This window comes from Nerophis lumbriciformis, linkage group LG21, assembly GCF_033978685.3.
Source record: "Nerophis lumbriciformis linkage group LG21, RoL_Nlum_v2.1, whole genome shotgun sequence".
Classification (NCBI taxonomy): Eukaryota; Metazoa; Chordata; class Actinopteri; order Syngnathiformes; family Syngnathidae; genus Nerophis; species Nerophis lumbriciformis.
In genome coordinates this window covers 5,916,810-5,942,986 of record NC_084568.2, presented here as the reverse complement: position 1 = coordinate 5,942,986, position 26,177 = coordinate 5,916,810, and the positions used below count along the sequence as shown (strand labels likewise).

Genomic DNA, 26,177 nt, shown 5'->3' with positions numbered 1-26,177 from the left:
ACCGGGGGCAAAGGGTGAAGTGTCCCGCCCAAGGACACAACGGCAGCGATTTTTTTTGGGATGGTAAGAGGCGGGGAGCGAACCTGCAACCCTCAGGTTTCTGGCACGGTTGCTCTACCCACTACGCCATGCCGCCCCTAAAGGCGGCAGAGTGTGACAGGGGTAAGAATGCGGGATGTCACCAGAACGACAAACTGAAAACAATGAACTTAAACACTACAGACATGATTAGTGAAAACAGGTGCGTGACTCCAAACGTGAAACAGGTGCGTGACGTGACAGGTGAAAACTAATGGGTTGCTGTGGTGACAAACAAGAGTGCACAATGAGTCCAAACGTGAAACAGGTGAAACTAATGGGTAACTATGGAAACAAGACCAAGGAGGGAAAAGCCAGAAACTAAAGAGTCCAATAACTAAACAAAACATGACTAAAACAAAACATGATTACACCGACATGACAAATATTGAGCGACCAAAACAAATGCTGTAAAAAAAAACTGCAAAGTTATGAGGGGCCGTTAGGGACATTATTCAGAATTACCTCTTACATACACTACTGAAATGCTCTCACATAAACAACTGAAATCTTTTTCTTTTATACATACTACTGAAACACTCTTATAAACACTACTGAAATGCTCTTACATACACTACTGAAATGCTCTCACATAAACAACTGAAATGTTCTTCTTTTATACACACTACTGAAACACTCTTATAAACACTACTGAAATGCTCTTACATACACTACTGAAATGCTCTTATAAATACTACTGAAACACTCTTATAAACACTACTGAAACGCTCTTACATACACTACTGAAACACTCTTATAAACACTACTGAAATGCTCTTATAAATACTACTGAAACACTCTTATAAACACTACTGAAATGCTCTTACATACACTACTGAAATGCTCTCACATAAACAACTGAAATGTTCTTCTTTTATACACACTACTGAAACACTCTTATAAACACTACTGAAATGCTCTTACATACACTACTGAAATGCTCTTATAAATACTACTGAAACACTCTTATAAACACTACTGAAACGCTCTTACATACACTACTGAAACACTCTTATAAACACTACTGAAATGCTCTTATAAATACTACTGAAACACTCTTATAAACACTACTGAAATGCTCTTACATACACTACTGAAACACTCTTATAAACACTACTGAAATGCTCTTACATACACTACTGAAACACTCTTATAAACACTACTGAAACACTCTTATAAACACTACTGAAACACTCTTATAAACACTACTGAAACATTCTTACATACACTACTGAAACACTCTTATAAACACTACTGAAACATTCTTACATACACTACTGAAACACTCTTATAAACACTACTGAAACATTCTTACATACACTACTGAAACACTCTTATAAACACTACTGAAACATTCTTACATACACTACTGAAACACTCTTATAAACACTACTGAAACATTCTTACATACACTACTGAAACACTCTTATAAACACTACTGAAACGCTCTTACATACACTACTGAAACACTCTTATAAACACTACTGAAATGCTCTTACATACACTACTGAAACACTCTTATAAACACTACTGAAATGCTCTTACATACACTACTGAAACACTCTTATAAACACTACTGAAATGCTCTTACATACACTACTGAAACACTCTTATAAACACTACTGAAATGCTCTTACATACACTACTGAAACACTCTTATAAACACTACTGAAACACTCTTATAAACACTACTGAAACACTCTTATAAACACTACTGAAACACTCTTACATACACTACTGAAACACTCTTATAAACACTACTGAAATGCTCTTATAAATACTACTGAAACACTCTTATAAACACTACTGAAACGCTCTTACATACACTACTGAAACACTCTTATAAACACTACTGAAATGCTCTTACATACACTACTGAAACACTCTTATAAACACTACTGAAACGCTCTTACATACACTACTGAAACACTCTTATAAACACTACTGAAATGGTCTTATAAATACTACTGAAACACTCTTATAAACACTACTGAAACGCTCTTACATACACTACTGAAACACTCTTATAAACACTACTGAAATGCTCTTATAAATACTACTGAAACACTCTTATAAACACTACTGAAATGCTCTTACATACACTACTGAAATGCTCTTATAAATACTACTGAAACACTCTTATAAACACTACTGAAACGCTCTTACATACACTACTGAAACACTCTTATAAACACTACTGAAATGCTCTTATAAATACTACTGAAACACTCTTATAAACACTACTGAAATGCTCTTACATACACTACTGAAACACTCTTATAAACACTACTGAAATGCTCTTACATACACTACTGAAACACTCTTATAAACACTACTGAAACACTCTTATAAACACTACTGAAACACTCTTATAAACACTACTGAAACATTCTTACATACACTACTGAAACACTCTTATAAACACTACTGAAACATTCTTATAAACACTACTGAAACACTCTTATAAACACTACTGAAATGTTTTTGTCTCACGCACACACACACACACACACCTGGAATTATTTTTCAATAGTATGTATACACGGATTTCACCTGTTTACACCGACATGACAAATATTGAGCGACCAAAACAAATGTTGTAAAAAAAACTGCAAAGTAGCATCTTTTTATTCGGTCTGTGGCTCTTAAATTGTAATGTTTGTGCAATGAAGGCTTTGTACACGGAGGTGCCACTGATATCTTATCTTAATAACAATTAATGAATTTTATATGGACTATGCCGGTGGCCAATAAAAAACGAGCTCCTGGCCAAAAATGTCCCCCCGGGCCATAATTTGGACGCACCTGTTTTAGTCAGTGAGATTTATTCCTTTTGGGAGCAGGTTTGTTTGAGACAGATGGTCGGCAAGGCTCTCATCTAACTATTAAGAAAAGTTATGCTGGACTTTGTTCAGGCAGTCTGGCAAGAGCAGAGCTGTTTGCATGCGAGTGAGGAACGTTCAAACAGAACTAGGTCTTCCAGACTGATGCGTTCATCTCACACCCAGAGCCAAAGAATGGTGTCAACACAGAGCACAGTCTCTTCTACTTGACCTAGTTATCATTTTTGTACACAACTGCACCTGGAGACTCATTTGTCTCATTTCTCCTCTCCTGTCTCAGCAGCACCCCTAAGCCCAGAACAAGACCTCCGTCACCAGCTGCTCCTAAAAGTCGTCCCTTATCTCCTTTGGTGCCGGCGGTCAAGACCCCCACGGGGAAGAAGACACCCCCACCCGGCTCCAAGACACGGCCCAAGCGGGCCCAGACACCCGCCAGGGTCCAGCCCCAGACGGTCACGACGGTCACCGTGGAAACAGGCCAAGAATCCAAGGAGCCTGATAGTTCAGAGGAGAAAAAGAGTGAGTGTTGGTTAGGGATGTATGGTATACCGGTGCTAGTATAGTACCACGATACTAATGAATCATATTCGGTACTATACCGCCTCTAAAAAGTACCAATGTTCCTTCCCCTTTTTTTTGTTAACGGGCATGACGGCGCTTGTTGTTACGTCGTGGCACGCTGCAAAAAGTCAGTGTTCAAAAACAAGAAAAAAAAAAATACAAAAATGAGGGGTATTTTATTTGAACCAAGCAAAATAATCTGCCAATAGAACAAGAAAATTTGGCTTGTCAAGACTTTCCAAAACAAGTAAAATTAGCTAACCTCAATGAACCCAAAAATACCTTAAAATAAGTATATTCTCACTAATAAAGAGGGTACTTTTCTTGGTAGAAAAAAAAAAGAGACCTTTTTGCTCAATATGTTGAAAAATATTCTTAGATTAAGTAAATGCTAGTGCCATTATCTTGACATAATGATATGCGCTCGGCATTACATTTCTTGAAAGCAGCAAACTTATACTAAAACCTAATTTATTGTTCTTAATGGAAAGGCAACAAGGCAACCGCTTGTTACTCTCGGGGTCTAATAGCCGCTCAGGCAAATCGTATTGTCTAAAAATGCATTTTTCCATGGATAACATGACATCATCGCGCCAAGTGCGTGCTCTTTCAGTCAATTAGTGCGCATATATACAGCCCGGCCCCCGGCCAAAATAAATGTAATTGTAGTTTTGAAGAATTTATCTGAATGTGCATGAACTATTTCTGTTCAAAATAGTTAGAAATGTCTGTTTACTGTACTGTGCCAACTGTACTACTATATGAGTACCTATTTTCTATTGTTTCATTGAAAATAAAACAGCAAAGTCCATTTGGCTGTCATCTGTTTTAATTATGAGACACAATTGTGTCAAAATCATGATTTTTTTTTCATGCTTGAAATAAGAAATTATTGCTTTAAAAAAAGTAGTTTTATACTTTGCAACAGTTGATATTCTAGTTTCAAGCATGTTTTACTCAATATAGGTCATCAAATCTCAGCAACAAGCTGTAATATCTTACTGAGATCATTTAGGACCAAAACCCTTAAAACAAGTAAAACACTCTAACATAAAATCTGCTTAGTGAGAAGAATTAAGCAAATATCACCCTTATTTGAGATATTTAATCTTACTTACATTACAGTTTTTGCAGTGCATTGCTGGTTTTACGAGCAGAGGAGCATGTTCGGCAGCGCACAATCACAGAGTACTTACAAGCAGACCCAGTGTGTAGACAGAAAAGGGAGAATGGACGCATTTTGGCTTAAAAACTAACAACAAAGGTGAAGTTATAACACTGAAACGCCCTCAGGAAGAGATGCTTTAACTAAAGGCTTAGTGGCCACATGCGTGGACAGCACCTTTTAGCTCTTATTTCCAAAATTGTGTACGCTACTGAATTGGGGTCTTATGGCCGCTTATGTGGACACGTATACTGCCATCTGGTGGTGTCAGAAGAGTATAACATACAATGGAATTTGGAAAAAAAAAGTGCAAAAATAAGAATTAGCATGTCACTAAACATGAAGTACACATTTGTGTACTTATGGACTAAGTACATCATATCAAAAGATGATTCTTAATTTTTATTCTAATTAGGGTCCAATAAGCCCAAATAGCAAAGAGAAATAAAAAAAAGCATGTAAACAAACAACTTGGGCCTTAAAGAGGTTAAGACATGGTTAGCTAGTTAGCAGCTATAATCCATCCGCAGTCAACAGTAGCTACTTCTAAATCACTAATCCTCGCCTCCATGGTGACAAATAAAGTGACTTTCTTACAAGTATCATTATCACTGGAGGAGGAGGAATAGCTAAACATGTTTCACTACACACCGTAGGAGGATACAATAGCTCACCGGCGTCACAATGTAAACAAATGCCATGGGTGGATCTACACCTGACATCCACTGTAATGATACCAAGTGAAGGAGCGTATCTAGTCGATACTACTATGATGACATCGATATTTTTTAGCATCACAAAATCTTTTTCCGTTTATTTTTTATTTATATTATGTTTATAAACTCAGGAAATATACGTCCCTGGACACATGGGGACTTTGAATATGACCAATGTATGATCCTGTAACTACACTGCAAAAAGTCAGTGTTCAAAAACAAGAAAAAAAAATACAAAAATTACGGGTATTTTATTTGAACTAAGCAAAATTATCTGCCAATAGAACAAGAAAATTCGGCTTGTCAAGACTTTCCAAAACAAGTGAAATTAGCTAACTTCAATGAATCCAAAAATACCTTAAAATAAGTACATTCTCACTAATAACAAGTGCACTTTTTGGTAGAAAAAAAAAAGTTAAAGTACCAATGATTGTCACACACACACACACACACTAGGTGTGGTGAAATGTGTCCTCTGCATTTGACCCATCCCCTTGTTCACCCCCTGGGAGGTGAGGGGAGCAGTGGGCCCGGGAATCATTTTTGGTGATTTAACCCCCAATTCTAACCCTTGATGCTGAGTGCCAAGCAGGGAGGTAATGGCTCCCATTTTTATAGTCTTTGATATGACTCGGCCGGGGTTTGAACTCACAACCTACCCATCTCAGGGCGGACACTCTAATAATAATAATAATAATAGATTTTATTTGTAAAAAGCACTTTACATTAAGTAAACAACCTCAAAGTGCTACGGTGTATTAAAAAAATAAAATAAAAAGATAATAAAAAAGAAATAAAAATAAAAACTAGAACAGCCAAATAGCTGGAACTAGTATACATATATCTTTAAAAAAAAGGCTTTTTTAAAAAGCAGGGTTTTTAAGCCTTTTTTAAAAGCATCCACAGTCTGTGGTGCCCTCAGGTGGTCAGGGAGAGCGTTCCACAGACTGGGAGCGGCGCAGCAGAAAGCCTGGTCTCTAACCACTAGGCCACTGAAAAAGAGACCTATTTGCTCAACATGTTGAAAAATATTCTTAATTTAAGTAAATGCTTGTGCCATTATCTTGACATAATGATATGCGCTCGGCATCATGATTTTTTTCTTTTTCATGCTTGAAGTAAGAAATTATTACTTTAAAAAAGTAGTTTTATACTTGTGAGTGTTGATGACACAGCTTTGCAACAGTTGATATTCTAGTTTCAAGCATGTTTTACTCAATATAGGTCATCAAATCTCAGCAACAAGCTGTAATATCTTACTGAGATCATTTAGGACAAAAACCCTTAAAACAAGTAAAACACTAACATACAATTTGCTTAATGAGAAGAATTATTTTATCAGACAGAAAATAAGCAAATATCACCCTTATTTAAGATATTTAATCTTACTTAGATTTCAGTTTTTGCAGTGTACTTGGTAACGGATCGATACCCAAATTTGTGGTATCATCCAAAACTAATGTAAAGTATCAAACAACAGAAGAATAAGTGATTATTACATTTTAACAGAAGTGTAGATAGAACATGTTGAAACGGAAAGTGAGCAGATATTAACAGTAAATGAACAAGTAGATTAATAATTCATTTTCTACCACTTGTCCTTAATAATGTTGACAAAATAAAAGAATGATAAATGACCAGAGGTGGGTAGAGTAGCCAGAAATTGTACTCAAGTAAGAGTACTGTTACTTTAGAGATGTATTACTCAAGTAAAAGTAAGGAGTAGTCACCCAAATATTTACTTGAGTAAAAGTAAAAAGTATGTTGTGAAAAAACTACTCAAGTACTGAGTAACTGATGAGTAACATACACACTCATATATATATACATACATACATACATATACATTGATATATGCAGTATATAATTTATATGTATTTATTTAGCTGTTTTTGTTTACATGTTAAAGGTGTTTTAATGAATATACATGCATGTTTAACACATATAGATTCCTTTCTTTCATGAAGACTAGAATATAAGTTGGTGTATTACCTGATTCTGACGACTTGCGTTGATTGTAATCAGACAGTAGTGATGATAACGTCCACATTTTCAAATGGAGGAGAAGAAAAGTTCCTCCTTTCTGTCTAATACCACATGAAAGTGGTGGGTTTTTGGCATCTTGTTTGTCCAGCTTCCATATTCGTTTTTATACACTTTACAAGAAATATATTGGCGTCAAACTCCGTAGCTTGCTAGCTTGTTTGCGCTGGCTTTCGGAGACTCTTGTTTTGAAAGCGCAGGCGCGATGGAGCGGCACTTTTATTGTGAAGACAGGAACGTCCTCATGTGCGGTCAGTCTTTAGGCTTTTGACGGGATGTACGGTTGAAATAAAAAAGTATCTTTTTTCCTTCACACTTTTGATTGATTGATTGGAACTTTTATTAGTAGATCGCACAGTACAGTACATATTCCGTACTATTGACCACTAAATGGTAACACCCCAATACGTTTTTCAACTTGTTTAAGTCAGGTCATGTGACCACCTGGCTCTGTTTGATTGGTCCAACGTCACCAGTGACTGCATCTGATTGGTGGAACGGAGTGAAACGTCACCAGTAAGGCAGGCACTTTAAAGGTCTGTCTGACAGACCAAAACAAACAAAGCGTGCATTAACAGATCGATAAAAATTAGTAGCGAGTAGCGAGCTGAATGTAGATAAAAGTAGCGGAGTAAAAGTAGCGTTCCTTCTCTATAAATATACTTAAGTAAAAGTAAAAGTATGTTGCTTTAAAACTACTCTTAGAAGTACAATTTATCCCAAAAGTTACTCAAGTAGATGTAACGGAGTAAATGTAGCGCGTTACTACCCACCTCTGTAAATGACACAATATGTTACTGCATACGTCAGCAGACTAATTAGGAGCCTTTGTTGCTTACTTACTAATAAAAGACAAGTTGTCTAGTATGTTCACTATTTTATTTAAGGACTAAATAGCAATGATAAACATATGTTTAATGTACCCTAAGATTTTTTGTTAAAATAAAGCCAATAATGCCATTTTTTGTGGTCCCCTTTATTTAGAAAATTATCGAAATACAGTTTGGTACCAAAATATTGATATCGGGACAACCCTAGTGTTGGTATTGTGGTGGAAATCTTCCAAGGCTGCTATGGGTACTAGGATTTAAGGAAGTCTCAGTCATTCACCTGTCTTTCCTCTCTGATAGACTCCAGTAACATGGTGGCTGCTGCACCAGCGACATCTCCCGCCCCCAGCCCACCACTTGTGCCAAAAGAAGAGCTCCCCATGCCAGCTGCGTCTCCCGCAGTGAACGCCACAAGTAATCCCGCCACACCCGCCGCCGCCGCCGCCCCGGTTGCGACGTCCGGCAGGCCATCGGCCGGCACAAACGACCCCGAGGAGGCCGCTCGCGTCCTCGCCGAGAAGCGCAGACAAGCCCGGGAGCAGCGGGAGAGGGAGGAGCAGGAGCGCCAAGAGCAAGAGCAGAAGAACAAGTACGTCTCAGCGTTCATGCGTCAATCAGAGAATATGGCGGCATGTGTGTAACACCTTGACACGTCATCTCAGGATCCTCAGGGAGGAGGGCATGGCGCGCGACGCAGAGGAGAGGAAGCGCCGCGAGGAGGAGGCTCGATTCATGGCCGAGCAGCAGCGTCTGAGGGACGAAGCCCAGCGGGCTGAAGAGGAGGAGCAGGCCAAGGAACGAGCCAAAGCTGAGCAGGAGGAGAACGACAGGCTGCAAAAACAGGTCACTCCTTGTGATTTTTGACATCAGAATTGACTCATTTATGCTGCCTTGATCTCATTATAACACATTTTCCGCACATGTTCTGTGCATAAACGATAATGAACACAACAGACATGGATTTATTCCATCCATCCATCCATTTTCTACCCCTTGTCCCTTTCGGGGTCGCGGGGGGTGCTGGAGTCTATCTCAGCTGCATTCGGGCGGAAGGCGGGGTATACCCTGGACAAGTCGCCATCTCATCGCAGGGCGATTTATTCCATCAAACCTTATTATTATTACTGTTATACCATATTGATGAAAAATATATCATCCAAAGCAATTATATTAACCCACAAACAAAAATAGCCAACAGGTTATGTTTTTTGTAATCGTTTTTAAACCCTCAAATGATGTCAAGGTTTTCAATTGTATTTCTAATTATGGTATATACAGGTAAAAGCCAGTAAATTAGAATATTTTGAAAAACTTGATTTATTTCAGTAATTGCATTCAAAAGGTGTAACTTGTACATTATATTTATTCATTGCACACAGACTGATGCATTCAAATGTTTATTTCATTTAATTTTGATGATTTGAAGTGGCAACAAATGAAAATCCAAAATTCCGTGTGTCACAAAATTAGAATATTACTTAAGGCTAATACAAAAAAGGGATTTTTAGAAATGTTGGCCAACTGAAAAGTATGAAAATGAAAAATATGAGCATGTACAATACTCAATACTTGGTTGGAGCTCCTTTTGCCTCAATTACTGCGTTAATGCGGCGTGGCATGGAGTCGATGAGTTTCTGGCACTGCTCAGGTGTTATGAGAGCCCAGGTTGCTCTGATAGTGGCCTTCAACTCTTCTGCGTTTTTGGGTCTGGCATTCTGCATCTTCCTTTTCACAATACCCCACAGATGTTCTATGGGGCTAAGGTCAGGGGAGTTGGCGGGCCAATTTAGAACAGAAATACCATGGTCCGTAAACCAGGCACGGGTAGATTTTGCGCTGCGTGCAGGCGCCAAGTCCTGTTGGAACTTGAAATCTCCATCTCCATAGAGCAGGTCAGCAGCAGGAAGCATGAAGTGCTCTAAAACTTGCTGGTAGACGGCTGCGTTGACCCTGGATCTCAGGAAACAGAGTGGACCGACACCAGCAGATGACATGGCACCCCAAACCATCACTGATGGTGGAAACTTTACACTAGACTTCAGGCAACGTGGATCCTGTGCCTCTCCTGTCTTCCTCCAGACTCTGGGACCTCGATTTCCAAAGGAAATGCAAAATTTGCTTTCGTCAGAAAACATGACTTTGGACCACTCAGCAGCAGTCCAGCTGGTGTCGGTCCACTCTGTTTCCTGAGATCCAGGGTACCAATGATTGTCACACACACAAGGTGTGGCGAAATTATTCTCTGCATTTGACCCATCACCCTTGTTCACCCCCTGGGAGGTGAGGGGAGCAGTGGGCAGCAGCGGTGGCCGCGCCCAGGAATCCTTTTTGGTGATTTAACCCCCAATTCCAACCCTTGATGCTGAGTGCCAAGCAGGCAGGTAATGGGTCACATTTGTATAGTCTTTGGTATGACTCGGCCGGGGTTTGAACTCACAACCTACCCATCTCAGGGAATTTGAGCAAAACAAATTCAATAAGAAATATGTATCCAAAAAGTTGTTATGCCCTTCAAAAGACTTTTACTGTTTGACTTTGGAGATGATTAACATTGAATGTCCACAGATGACTAAAAATACATAATAATGCAACTATCATTACGGTTAAATGTATTTCTAAATAGTATAATTAAATAGAATATTTGTATATATGTAATAATAATATTTTATAATAATAATAATATAAATACATATATATGTTTTTGTTTAATAGTGTTCTATAATAATAATAATAATAATAATACCGTATTTTCCGCACCATAAGCCGCCCTGGGTTATAAGCCGCGCCTTCAATGAACGGCATATTTCAAAACTTTGTCCACCTATAAGCCGCCCCGTGTTATAAGCCGCATCTAACTGCGCTAAAGGGAATGTCAAAAAAACAGTCAGATAGGTCAGTCAAACTTTAATAATATATTAAAAACCAGCGTGATGTGGGCGCGCATGGAGTCGTATATCAACATGGACGGAGCTGCGTGAAAAAAGCCACCCGGCCTCTTCGCGTAAACTTACCTTAACCACTCGCTCATCTTTTCTTCATCCATCCATCCCTTCGAGTTAGCTTTTATGATGACGCCGGCTGGAAAGGTCTCTTTTGGCAAGGTCTTCCTTTTGAATATCACCATGGGTGGAAGTTTCTGGCCATTAGCATGGCAAGCTAGAACCACAGTGAAGGATGACTTCTCATTCCCTGTGGTGCGAATATTCACCGTACGTGCTCCCGTTGTATCCACAGTGCGGTTCACAGGAATATCAAAAGTCAGTGGAACCTCGTCCATGTTGATAATGTTCTCTGACCGGATCTTTTTTTCAGCTATCTTGTTTTTACAATATGCACGGAAAGTAGCCAGCTTTTCTTGAAAGTCTTTAGGCAGTTGCTGTGAAATAGTAGTCCGTGTGCGGATGGAGAGATTGCGTCTTTTCATGAACCGGAAACCTGTCGCTTAGTAGGAGCCATTTTGTGGTCTTTACAGATGTAAACACACAAAGGAAATGAAACGTAATATCCGCGCGCTTCTTCTTCTTCTACGGGGGCGGGTGGTTGCTTACAGTAGAAGAAGAAGCGCTTCCTCTTCTACGGGGAAAAAAGATGGCGGCTGTTTACCGTAGTTGCGAGACCTAAACTTTATGAAAATGAATCTTAATATTAATCCATATATAAAGCGCACCGGGTTATAAGCCGCACTGTCAGCTTTTGAGTAAATTTGTGGTTTTTAGGTGCGTCTAATAGTGCGGAAAATACGGTAATAACAATAATAAATACAGTGTTTACAATTAAATCCTATTACAAAACAATTTCTTACTATTGCTTGATTACAATATTTGGAAATATTAAACCAAAGAAATTGTGGGGCGGTATAGCTCGGTTGGTAGAGCGGCCGTGCCAGCAACTTGAGGGTTGCAGGTTCGATCCCCGCTTTTGCCATCCTAGTCACTGCCGTTGTGTCCTTGGGCAAGACACTTTACCCAACTGCTCCCAGTGCCACCCACACTGCTTTAAAAATGTAACTTAGATATTGGGTTTCACTATGTAAAGCGCTTTGAGTCACTAGAGAAAAGCGCTATATAAATATAATTCACTTCACTTATAATTCACTTCAATTATCTTCATAGAAATATATAATGCAGTTTTCATTTAATTGTCATTACAGTTAAATGCATTTCTAAATATAATAATGATATAAATAAATATAATGTTGTATGTGATATATGTAATAATAATAGTTTGTAATAATAATATTTTAATTTCAAATATAAATATGTTTTATGTTTAATATTAAAATGTTTTTATAAAATAATGTATTTAAATTTTTTTTAATCAAAGCAATTATATAAAAAGTAATGCAATTTTTGGGTTGATGCACTAGTTGAAAGTGTATCGTGTGTTTTTTTCTATGTTGATTTAATAAAAAAATAAAATAAAATAAAAAAATAAAAAAAGTAATGCAATTTTCATTTAATTGTCATTACAGTTAACATTCTAAATATATTAGTGCAATAATTAAATATAATGTTTTCATATATGTACTAATAATATTTTATAATAGTAATGTAATTAAAGAGAAATGTTTTTATGTTTAATAATAAAATGCCCATCCATCCATTTTCTACCGCTTATTCCCTTCGGGGTCGCGGGGGTCGCTGGAGCCTATCTCAGCTACAATCGGGCGGAAGGCGGGGTACACCCTGGACAAGTCGCCACCTCATCGCAGAATAATAAAATGTTCTAACATAATAATAATAACAATAATAAATACAACTTTTACAATTAAATCCTCTTCTAAAACATTTAAAGTGAAAGCCCAACATTAGTTACCTTTGACCTCATAAATAATCTTTGGGATATTTTCTTTTTTTTTAATCAAACATGTATTACAGTAGATGGTGTAATTATTGTTTCAATGGTCATCTGTCAAAAACCACTTTAGTGGTGAACATCCCCCAGAGCTGCCACATACATATTTACACATTTCAAGTGTAAATACACACGTTAGTGTAAAGCCGTCAACTTTCCATTAAGGCGAGTGGACCCCGGTGATCAAGCCCCCCTCCTATGCGGTAAAGCCATTTACCATCTGGGCTGCTTAATGCATAGGACCATGCACTGTCTGGCATCTGGAAAGATTAAAAGAGGGTAGAATATGTGTGCTGCCGTCACGGATTATATATGTCACGCGTGAGCCCTAATAGTCAGAGGCCCCTTGTCTGCCCGGACACATGCCAGCTGGTGACCTCCATAACGGCGAAGAGCGGCGGCTGAAGGTGCCATTGTGATGGAGGAGATAGTGACAGGCCTGTGTCTCCTTCATTCAAGCCCTGCAGTGTGCAGATAGGCAGACAAGCGGCGTCAGTGTGCGCCAGGGCCCAAGATCTCGGCCCGTCTCCTTCAATAGGTGCATTGTTTGACAGAGTCTTATCCAGCAGGTCCAAGGTGTTGGCCTCTGTTGGGTAATATTACATACATCTTCAAATCTAATGCGTCAAAATCTGCATTGATGCTCATTTTAGTGCATCTGTCTGCTTGGTGGTGAGTATATATAGTGAACAATGTGGCACTATACTGCCCTCTGCCGGTAGCTCTCAAACACAACCACCTTCTTGTTATACCAGGGGTGTCCAATGCAATGAACATTGTGAGGATATAATTAACCAAACACAAACTTTAGAATTTAGCCTTTTTACAAAATAAAAAAATATATATAAAATTTGGTGCTGTCAAATGATTTTTTTTAATCAAAATAATCACACTTTTAAATTACTTGTTTGCATAAATTAAATTAACTTTAAAAAATACCCCAACATTTTATATATATATATATATATTAGAGATGCGCGGATAGGCAATTATTTCATCCGCAAGCGCATCAGAAAGTCGTCAACCATCCGCCATCCACCCGATGTAACATTTGACCAGAACCGCATCCGCCCGCACCCGCCCGTTGTTATATATCTAATATAGACGATGCAAGGCATTAGTGAGGTTATAAAGCTTTTGCCTGTTAAAGAAAGGAGACTGATCCAATGCAGCACAGACATTCGCGTGCCACGCTGTCACGACCCAGACGCACACCAGTGCGCAATCATATGGGAGCCGCGCTGAGCGCACCTCCAAGCGCGTCTCGCTGCCGGCGACGGCCGGGTATGGGCCCGAGGCTCCAGCGCCATCCATTTTCAGGGCTAGTTGATTCGGCAGGTGGGTTGTTACACACTCCTTAGCGGGTTCCGACTTACATGGCCACCGTCCTGCTGTCTATATCAACCAGGGTGAGCCCCACCCCTTTCGTGAGCGCACTGCGCGCGGAGTGACCCCTGTTACGCGCCCCCGGCAACAGGGGTGGCGGGCAGGTAAGCTGCGCGGGCGGAGCGCGCGGAGTGACCCCTGTTACGAGCCCCGGGGGTGGCGGGCAGGTAAGCTGCTTACCTGCTGCGCGTGACGCCGGCCGCAGCGAAGGCGGACGAGGCGGGGTGTCGGTGCGGTGGTGACCCTGGACGTGCGTCGGGCCCTTCTCGCGGATCGCCTCAGCTACGGCTCCCGGTGGGGCCCTCTCGGGGGAAGGGGCCTCGGTCCCGGACCCCGGCGAGGCGTCCCTTCTCCGCTCCGTAAAAGTGTCCATCTCTTCTTTTTTTTTCTTCTGTTGTGGCATATGCAGCAGGTGCCTGCTCGTTTTTCGTATGTGGGTAACAACATTTAACTATGTATATATATTTCCCAATTGGTTTAACTGCCACCCGCCTGAATCTATTTAAAATCTATTTTTTATTTTTTTCAACCGCCCGACCCGACCCGCGGATAAAATCTAATTTTTTTAAATTTCATCCGCCCGATCCGCGGATAATCCGCGGACTCCGCGGTTGTGCCCGCAAACCGCGCATCTCTAATATATATATATATATATATATATATATATATATATATATATATATATATATTAGGGGTGTGGGGAAAAATCAATTCGAATCACGATTCTCACGTTGTGCGATGCAGAATCGATTCTCATTTTTAAAAAATCGATTTTTTATTTTTATTTTTTTAATTAATTTTTTATTTTATTTTTATTAATCAATCCAACAAAACAATACACAGCAATACCATAACAATGCAATCCAATTCCAAAACCAAACCCGACCCAGCAACACTCAGAAGTGCAATAAACAGAGTGTCATGTCTGTGTGATCATGTTTTGTTTTAGTTACGTTCGGTTTTGTTTTTGGACTATTTGTGCACTCTTGTTTTGTCACCATGACGACCGATTAGTTGCACCTGTTTTCACGTTCGGTCTCACACACCTGTTGTCAATCGTGTTTGTAGTATTTAAGTCCGTTGTTTTCAGTTAGTCTGTCTGGCAACATCACACTTTATCATCACTCTGCTTCATGCCATGTTCTAGAGATGCGCGGATAGGAAATTATTTCATCCGCAACCGCATCAGAAAGTCGTCAACCATCCGCCATCCACCCGATGTAACATTTGATCAGAACCGCACCCGCCCGCCATCCGCCCGCACCCGCCCGTTGTTATATATCTAATATAGACGATGCAAGGCATTAGTGAGGTTATAAAGCTTTTGCCTGTTAAAGAAAGGAGACTGATCCAATGCAGCACAGACATTCGCGTGCCACGCTGTCACGACCCAGACGCACACCAGTGCGCAATCATTTGGGAGCCGCGCTGAGCGCACCTCCAAGCGCGACTCGCTGCCGGCGACGGCCGGGTATGGGCCCAACGCTCCAGCGCCATCCATTTTCAGGGCTAGTTGATTCGGCAGGTGGGTTGTTACACACTCCTTAGCGGGTTCCGACGTCCATGGCCACCGTCCTGCTGTCTATATCAACCAGGGTGAGCCCCACCCCTTTCGTGAGCGCACTGCGCGCGGAGTGACCCCTGTTACGCGCCCCCGGCAACAGGGGTGGCGGGCAGGTAAGCTGCGCGGGCGGAGCGCACGGAGTGACCCCTGTTACGAGCCCCCGGCCACGGGGGTGGCGGGCAGGTAAGCTGCTTACCTGCTGCGCGTGACGCCGGCCGCGGCGAAGGCGGACAAGGCGGGGTGTCGGTGCGGTGGGCGCGGTGGTGACCCTGGACGTGCGTCGGGCCCTTCTCGCGGATCGCCTCAGCTACGGCTCCCGGTGGGGCCCTCTCGGGGGAAGGGGCCTCGGTCCCGGACCCCGGCGAGGCGTCGGGGGCCTTCTCCGCTCCGTAAAAGTGTCCATCTCTTTTTCTTTTTTTTCTTCTGTTGTGGCATATGCAGCAGGTGCCTGCTCGTTTTTCGTATGTGGGTAACAACATTTAACTATGTATATATATTTCCAAATTGGTTTAACTGCCACCCGCCTGAATCTATTTAAAATCAAATTTTTTTTTATTTCAACCGACCCGACCCGCGGATAAAATCTAATTTTTTTAAATTTCATCCGCCCGATCCGAGGATAATCCGCGGACTCCGCGGTTGTGCCCGCAAACCGCGCATCTCTACCATGTTCACAGTTCCTTGCCAAGTACGTTTTTGTTTCATGTTCATAGGTTTTTGCCTTTTTGCAAGTTTTGTTTCAGCAGTCAAGTTTGTTCTCCGCCTTTGTGCGCGCCTTTTGTTTTTACCTTTTTTGAGCTTTTTGAGTTAAAATATCGAACATGTACTCACATTCACGCCTTGCCCGAGCCAACTTTCCGTTGCATTCTGGGAAAACAAACCCCAAGGACCAAGTCTTGACACAGAGCAATTGAGAGGAGACACAAACACGACACAGAACAAACCAAAAATGAATATTATCAACAACAGTATCAATATTAGTTACAATTTCAACATAGCAGTGATTAAAGATCCCTCATTGACATTATCATTAGACATTTATAAAAAAGAATAAAAAAATGAACAATAGTGTCACAGTGGCTTACACTTGCATCGCATCTCATAAGCTTGACAACACACTGTGTCCAATATAAAATAAGTCATATTTTTGGTTCATTTAATAGTTAAAACAAATTTACATTATTGCAATCAGTAGATAAAACATTGTCTTTTACAATTATAAAAGTTTTTTACAAAAATAAACTACTCTGCTTGCATGTCAGCAGACTGGGGTAGATCTTGCTGAAATCCTATGTATTGAATGAATAGAAAATTGTTTTGAATCGGGGAAAAAATAGTTTTTGAATCGAATCGTGACCCCAAGAATCGATATTGAATCGAATTGTGGCACACCCAAAGATTCACAGCTGTAATATACAGGTAAAAGCCAGTAAATTAGAATATTTTGAAAAACTTGATTTATTTCAGTAATTGCATTCAAAAGGTGTAACTTGTACATTATATTTATTCATTGCACACAGACTGATGCATTCAAATGTTTATTTCATTTAATTTTGATGATTTGAAGTGGCAACAAATGAAAATCCAAAATTCCGTGTGTCACAAAATTAGAATATTACTTAAGGCTAATACAAAAAAGGGATTTTTAGAAATGTTGGCCAACTGAAAAGTATGAAAATGAAAAATATGAGCATGTACAATACTCAATACTTGGTTGGAGCTCCTTTTGCCTCAATTACTGCGTTAATGCGGCGTGGCATGGAGTCGATGAGTTTCTGGCACTGCTCAGGTGTTATGAGAGCCCAGGTTGCTCTGATAGTGGCCTTCAACTCTTCTGCGTTTTTGGGTCTGGCATTCTGCATCTTCCTTTTCACAATACCCCACAGATTTTCTATGGGGCTAAGGTCAGGGGAGTTGGCGGGCCAATTTAGAACAGAAATACCATGGTCCGTAAACCAGGCACGGGTAGATTTTGCGCTGTGTGCAGGCGCCAAGTCCTGTTGGAACTTGAAATCTCCATCTCCATAGAGCAGGTCAGCAGCAAGAAGCATGAAGTGCTCTAAAACTTGCTGGTAGACGGCTGCGTTGACCCTGGATCTCAGGAAACAGAGTGGACCGACACCAGCAGATGACATGGCACCCCAAACCATCACTGATGGTGGAAACTTTACACTAGACTTCAGGCAACGTGGATCCTGTGCCTCTCCTGTCTTCCTCCAGACTCTGGGACCTCGATTTCCAAAGGAAATGCAAAATTTGCATGGTTGGGTGATGGTTTGGGGTGCCATGTCATCTGCTGGTGTCGGTCCACTCTGTTTCCTGAGATCCAGGGTCAACGCAGCCGTCTACCAGCAAGTTTTAGAGCACTTCATGCTTCCTGCTGCTGACCTGCTCTATGGAGATGGAGATTTCAAGTTCCAACAGGACTTGGCGCCTGCACACAGCGCAAAATCTACCCGTGCCTTGTTTACGGACCATGGTATTTCTGTTCTAAATTGGCCCGCCAACTCCCCTGACCTTAGCCCCATAGAAAATCTGTGGGGTATTGTGAAAAGGAAGATGCAGAATGCCAGACCCAAAAACGCAGAAGAGTTGAAGGCCACTATCAGAGCAACCTGGGCTCTCATAACACCTGAGCAGTGCCAGAAACTCATCGACTCCATGCCACGCCGCATTAACGCAGTAATTGAGGCAAAAGGAGCTCCAACCAAGTATTGAGTATTGTACATGCTCATATTTTTCATTTTCATACTTTTCAGTTGGCCAACATTTCTAAAAATCCCTTTTTTGTATTAGCCTTAAGTAATATTCTAATTTTGTGACACACGGAATTTTGGATTTTCATTTGTTGCCACTTCAAATCATCAAAATTAAATGAAATAAACATTTGAATGCATCAGTCTGTGTGCAATGAATAAATATAATGTACAAGTTACACCTTTTGAATGCAATTACTGAAATAAATCAAGTTTTTCAAAATATTCTAATTTACTGGCTTTTACCTGTATATATATATTTCTATGTGTTTACATTTATTTAGTACCAGTCAAAAGTTTGGAGACACTTGCTCAAGTTATTAAATGAGAAAATATGTATAAACAAATATAAATAAATATGATGTATTGTTGTGTTTGTTGTCGTAATATTGTGGTGTGTCCTTATTCAGAAGGAGGAGGCTGATGCAAAAGCCCGTGAGGAGGCCGAGCAGCAGCGCATGGAGAGGGAGAAGCACTTCCAAAAAGAAGAGCAGGAGCGCCTGGAGAGAAAGAAGGTGAGGGTGAAGTAGAAGGGTCTTGTTCCGCCTTGAATGAGGCGAATTGATTCCTGTTCGTTTTGTGTGCAGCGTCTTGAGGAGATCATGAAGAGGACTCGCAAAAGTGATGCAGGAGAAAAGGTCGGTTGTTCTGAACTGCAACTCAGCGTCCTCTCGTGGTGTCGTAATAACGTTGTTGTGCTCACAGAAGGAGGTGAAGGCCTCACAGCAGGTTAATGGAAAAGACACCGAGCTCAGTAAAGGTAGTCTGCACTTTATTGATCACCGTTTTCTATTCGCATGAAGAGTTTGAACCACAATACTGTCTTTCCCGGACAGGCGAAAACCTGCCGAGTCCCGCCGCGTCCGACCCTGTGTCAAACGGAGTCCAGAACGGCGTGTCGGCCAACGGCGAGTTTGAGCAGATCATGCAGATGAACAGCGGCGCCAACCCTGCAGCATCGCAAAGTGCGCTGCTCACCGGAGGAGAACCTTTCCTCATGAAGACAGGACCCATGAAACCGCAGCATGTGGCAGGTGAGGTACTCCATACACCAGAGGTCTCCAACAGGGACTTCCTGACCCCCGGGAGGTTTGTCCTGAAATTTTTGGTTGATTAGACTACATTTTAAATATTTTTTTATATTCCCCATGTAGGGATGTCCGATAATATCGGACTGCCGATATTATCGGCCGATAAATGCTTTAAAATGTAATATCGCAAATAATCGGTATCGGTTTCAAAAAGTAAAATGTATGACTTTTTAAAATCCCGCTGTGTACATGGACGAAGGGAGAAGCACAGAGCGCCAATAAACCTTAAAGGCCCTGCACTGCAGTGGTGTTGGAAGAGGAAGGGGCCCGCTCCAAACGGTTCCCACAAAGTTGGGAGCATGGAATTGTCCAAAATGTTTTGGTATCCTAGAGCAGGGGTGCTCATTACGTCGATCGCGAGCTACCGGTCGATCTCGGAGGGTGTGTCAGTCGATCACCAGCCAGGCATTAAAAAAATAGTCCTAAAAATGAGCGATCATAAATCTTCACTATGACGTCACTTTCGTCACTTGATTGACATTCACGGCACCCGAGGGTCTTCTGAGATGACGCTGGCTGCTGCCAGCTCATTAAAATGACCGACTGGAAGGCGAGAAACACTTTATTTCAACAGACTCTGGCGCCGTACCTGTCGTCAAAACTCCAAAGACCGACTGCACAGTTGCGCTAACAAAACAAGAGTCTCAGAAAGCTGGCGTGCACAAGCTAGCAAGCTACGGAGTTTGCCGACAATGTATTTCTTGTAAAGTGTATACAAAGGAGTACGGAAGCTGGACAAATAAGATGCCAAAAACCAACCACTTTCATGTGGTATTGGACAGAAAGGAGGACTTTTTTTCTCCTCCATTCGAAAATGCGGACGTTATCATCACCACTGTCTGATTCCAATCAATGCAGGTCATCAGAATCAGGTAATACACCAACTTATATTCTTGTCTTCATGAAAGAAAGGAATCTATATGTGTTAAACATGCCTGTATTATCTTTAAACACCTTTAACTTGTTAACAATATTAACTATATGTGTTAAACATGCTTGCATTATCTTTAAACACCTTTAACTTATTAACAATATTAACTATATGTGTTAAACATGCTTGTATTATCATTAAACACCTTTAACTTGTTAACAATATTAACTATATGTGTTAAACATGCTTGCATTATCTTTAAACACCTTTAACTTGTTAACAATATTAACTATATGTGTTAAACATGCTTGTATTATCTTTAAACACCTTTAACTTATTAATAATATTAACTATATGTATTAAACATGCTTGCATTATCTTTAAACACCTTTAACTTGTTAACAATATTAACTATATGTATTAAACATTCTTGTATTATCATTAAACACCTTTAATGTATTAACAATATTAACTATATGTGTTAAACATGCTTGCATTATCATTAAACACCTTTAACTTATTAACAAAAACATATATTTCATAAATAAGTAAATATAAATGATATATATGAATGAGGTAGATCCCCACGACTTGATCAATTGAAAAGTAGCTCGCCTGCAGAAAAAGTGTGAGCACCCCTGTCCTAGAGCATTCAAAGTTCCTTTCACTGGAACTAAGGGACCAAGCCCAACTCCTGAAAAACAACCCCACACTATACTTGCCAACCTTGAGACCTCCGAATTTGGGAGATGGGGGGGTTGAGGTGGGCGGGGTTGGGGGGTGAGGTTTGGTGGTAGCGGGGGGTGTATTGTGTAGCGTCCCGGAAGAGTTAGTGCTGCAAGGGATTCTGGGTATTTGTTCTGTTGTGTTTATGTTGTGTTACGGTGCGGATGTTCTCCCGAAATGTGCTTGTCATTCTTGTTTGGTGTGGGTTCACAGTGTGGCGCATATTAGTAAGAGTGTTAAAGTTGTTTATACGGCCACCCTCAGTGTGACCTGTATGGCTGTTGACCAAGTATGCTTTGCATTCGCTTGTGTGTGTGTGTGTAGAAGCCGTATATATTATGTGACAGGGCCGTTTGTATGGAGAAAAAGCGGGCGTGACGATAGGTTGTAGAGGACGCTAAAGGCAGTGTCTTTAAGGAGAAATTAGGGGGGAATGGCTGTGTGGAGTGTGCATGTTCTCCCCATGACTGCGTGGGTTCCCTCCGGGTACTCCGGCTTCCTCCCACCTCCAAAAACATGCACCTGGGGATAGGTTGATTGGCAACACTAAATTGGCCCTAGTGTGTGAATGTTGTCTGTCTATCTGTGTTGGCCCTGCGATGAGGTGGCGACTTGTCCAGGGTGTACCCCGCCTTCCGCCCGATTGTAGCTGAGATAGGCTCCAGCGCCCCCCGCGACCCCAAAGGGAATAAGCGGTAGGAAATGGATGGATGGATGGGTTGCCCCGGGAGATATTCGGGAGGGGCACTGAAATTCGGGAGTCTCCCGGGAAAATCGGGAGGGTTGGCAAGTATGCCCCACACCATAATTCCTCTGCTGACCCCTCTCTGTCAATTTACGTGGGCCTACCACTTGGTGGCTGAGTTGCTGTTGTTCCCAAACTCTTCCATTTTCTGATAATAAAGCCGACAGTTGACTTTGGAATATTTAGGAGCGAGGAAATTTCACGACTGGATTTGTTGCACAGGTGGCATCCTATGACAGTTCCACGCTGGAAATCACTGAAAGCGGCCCATTCGTTCACAAATGTTTGTAGAAAGAGTCTCCATGCCTAAGTGCTTGATTTTATATGTGGGTAACCCCCCCTCAGAGGTGGGTAGTAACGCGCTACATTTACTCCGTTACATCTACTTGAGTAACTTTTGGGATAAATTGTACTTCTAAGAGTAGTTTTAATGCAACATACTTTTACTTTTACTTGAGTATATTTATAGAGAAGAAACGCTACTTTTACTCCGCTACTTTTATCTACATTCAGCTCGCTACTAATTTTTATCGATCTGTTAATGCACGCTTTGTTTGTTTTGGTCTGTCAGACAGACCTTCATAGTGCCTGCCTTACTGGTGACGTTTCACTTCGTTCCACCAATCAGATGCAGTCACTGGTGACGTTGGACCAATCAAACAGAGCCAGGTGGTCACATGACCTGACTTAAACAAGTTGAAAAACGTATTGGGGTGTTACCATTTAGTGGTCAATTGTACGGAATATATACTGTACTGTGCAATCTACTAATAAAAGTTCCAATCAATCAATCAAAAGTGTGAAGGAAAAAAGACAATTTTTTATTTCAACCGTACACCCCGTCAAAAGCCTAAAGACTGACTGCACAGTTCCTGTCTTCACAATAAAAGTGCCGCTCCATCGCGCCTGCGCTTTCAAAATAAGAGTCTCCGAAAGCCTGCGCAAACAAGCTAGCAAGCTACAGAGTTTGCCGCCAATGTATTTCTTGTAAAGTGTATAAAAACGAATATGTAAGCTGGACATATAAGATGCCAAAAACCAACCACTTTCATGTGGTATTAGACAGAAAGGAGGAACTTTTTTTCTCCTCCATTTGAAAACGTGGACGTTATCATCACTACTGTCTGATTACAATCAATGCAAGTCATCAGAATCAGGTAATACACCAACTTATATTCTTGTCTTCATGAAAGAAAGGAATCTATATGTGTTAAACATGCATGTATATTCATTAAAACACCTTTAACATGTACCCAAAAACGGCAAAAAATAAATAAATAAATTATATACTGTATATATCAATGTATGTATATATATATATATATATATATATATATATATATATATATGTATATATATATATATATATATATATATATGTATGTATATATGTATATATATATATATATATATATATATATATATATATATATATATATATATATATATATATATGTATATATATATATATATATATGTGTGTGTGTGTATGTTACTCATCAGTTACTCAGTACTTGAGTAGTTTTTTTACAACATACTTTTTACTTTTACTCAAGTAAATATTTGGGTGACTACTCCTTACTTTTACTTGAGTAATAAATGTCTAAAGTAACAGTACTCTTACTTGAGTACAATTTCTGGCTACTCTACCCACCTCTGCCCCCCCTAGGGGGGGGGGGGGGGGGGGTTACCCACATATGCGGTCCTCTCCAAGGTTTCTCATAGTCATTCACATCGACGTCCCACTGGGGTGAGTTTTTCCTTGCCCTTATGTGGGCTCTGTGCCGAGGATGTCGTTGTGGCTTGTGCAGCCCTTTGAGACACTTGTGATTTAGGGCTATATAAATAAACATTGATTGATTGATTGATACACCTGTGATTAGGACACCTGATTCTCATCATTTGGATGGGTGGCCAAATACTTTTGGCAATATAGTGTATAAGACTTAATTTTGGGCCAAATTTTTTTGAATATTCATAGTAAAAAAAATTGTTTTGTCATATGTCTGACCTTCTTGTCTGGTTTTCCTGGCAGAGGTTCTGTGAGCCGCCTACCATCCACCCATGGACACGCGCCTTATGTCTCCGCTTGAGCCTCCACCAACACACAGCGGCTTAGAAAGTAGTGTGCCAAACCAACAACACGACTGTGCTGTTTCCATGACAACATGCAAAGGACGCAGGACGGGAGGACGCGGACGAGGAGGAGGAGGAGGAGGACATGTTTGGGATAAGATAAGCACTCATCCATAAAACGACACACACGTTCAGTATTCTCTTGTCTTCAACATGTGTTCTGGTGCAAGTTTTATTGAAACATCACACGCATTTTACGGTGCACCTTAAAGATGACTGAATTTGTAGGAAATACAGTATAAGAACCCCAAATCCCCCGCGCAAAAAAAAACCTGTTTGACAATGGTCGTTGTTATTATTATTATTATTATTATTATTATTATTATTACCGTGCTTTCCGATATTGTTAAGTTGAACAATGTGTGTTTGTGTCTGGGAATATGGAGTTATTTAACGCGAGGAGCCACAGACAGTGTATGTAAATGTATAACGAGCCCGGCTGCCTATAGGACCCCTGCTTGTTGGCAGGGGCCCTGTGAAATAAAGCTTTATGAAAGGGAAGGAAACATGTGTCTAGTACTCTGTATCATTTATAAATACGTGGCTTGTTTTTTTGTCAATAAACGTCTGCGGCATTGAGAAGTCATAGTGTGTTCATTCGGAACGTGACTGTCGAGCAGTGTTTCTTAACCATAGGGCCGCCTAAAAATATCGGTTTCTCCGTACGGGCTCCAGTAATGTGGCTTTGAAGCAAGACGTGTTTAAAATTTTGGGGTAAGCGTCCTCCCTTACGACATTTAATCGCAAAGAAGTGGGAAAATATTAATTTTCGGCCATTTTCGGGTCTAGTCGGGACTCCCGATGAGGATTTGGGATGTGTCTTTCAACTCCAGGACCAGTAATGTGGCATTGACGAAATACATTTATTTTCATTTTTGGGTAAGCATTCCCCCTTACGACATTTAAGCGCAAAGAAGTGGGAAAATATTAATTTTCTGCCATTTTCGGGTCTCGTCGGGACTCCCGATGAGCATTTGGGATGTGTCTTTCAACTCCAGGACCAGTAATGTGGCATTGAAGAAATACTTTTATTAAAATTTTTGGGTAAGCATTCCCCCTTTATGACATTTAAGCGCAAAGAAGTGGGAAAATATTAATTTTCTGCCATTTTGGGGTCTCGTCGGGACTCCCAATGAGGATTTGGAATGTCTCCCTTTGGGACCAGTAATGTGGCATTGAAGAAATACATTTATTTAAATTTTTGGGTAAGCATTCCCCCTTACGACATTTAAGCGCAAAGAAGTGGGAACATATTAATTTTCTGCCATTTTCGGGTCTCGTCGGGACTCCCGATGAGCATTTGGGATGTCTATTTCAACTCCAGCACCAGTAATGTAGCATTGAAGAAATACTTTTATTAAAATTTTTGTGTAAGCATTCCCCCTTTATGACATTTAAGCGCAAAGAAGTGGGAAAATATTAATTTTCTGCCATTTTCGGGTCTCGTCGGGACTCCCGATGAGGATTTGGGATGTCTCCCTTTGGGACCAGTAATGTGGCATTGAAGAAATACATTTATTTTAATTTTTGGGTAAGCATTCCCCCTTTATGACATTTAAGCGCAAATAAAGTGGGAAAATATTAATTTTCTGCCATTTTCGGGTCTAGTCGGGACTCCCGATGAGGATTTGGGATGTGTCTTTCAACTCCAGGACCAGTAATGTGGCATTGAAGAAATACTTTTATTAAAATTTTTGGGTAAGCATTCCCCCTTTATGACATTTAAGCGCAAAGAAGTGGGAAAATATTAATTTTCTGCCATTATCGGGTCTCGTCGGGACTCCCGATGAGGATTTGGAATGTCTCCCTTTG

The 26,177-nt window shown here is 40.7% G+C and overlaps 1 protein-coding gene across 7 annotated transcripts in view; it reads left to right on the top strand.

Annotated features, from left to right (window-relative positions):
- The window catches only part of LOC133621217 (uncharacterized), a 147,435-nt gene extending 122,488 nt beyond the window's left edge, over positions 1 to 24,947 (top strand). For 5 of the 7 annotated variants that reach the window (XM_061983185.2, XM_061983189.1, XM_061983192.1 and 2 more), the window contains 8 exons: positions 3,202 to 3,440; positions 8,537 to 8,825; positions 8,899 to 9,079; positions 19,207 to 19,311; positions 19,384 to 19,434; positions 19,502 to 19,556; positions 19,633 to 19,830; positions 24,265 to 24,947. In XM_061983185.2, coding sequence (XP_061839169.1) covers positions 3,202 to 3,440; positions 8,537 to 8,825; positions 8,899 to 9,079; positions 19,207 to 19,311; positions 19,384 to 19,434; positions 19,502 to 19,556; positions 19,633 to 19,830; positions 24,265 to 24,275 — 1,129 coding nt within the window. In that variant the 3' untranslated portion in view covers positions 24,276 to 24,947. The remainder of the gene's footprint in view (positions 1 to 3,201; positions 3,441 to 8,536; positions 8,826 to 8,898; positions 9,080 to 19,206; positions 19,312 to 19,383; positions 19,435 to 19,501; positions 19,557 to 19,632; positions 19,831 to 24,264) is intronic. The other 2 variants (XM_061983186.1, XM_061983188.1) reach the window with 2 other exon arrangements.
- The last annotated feature ends 1,230 nt before the right edge of the window (positions 24,948 to 26,177 follow it).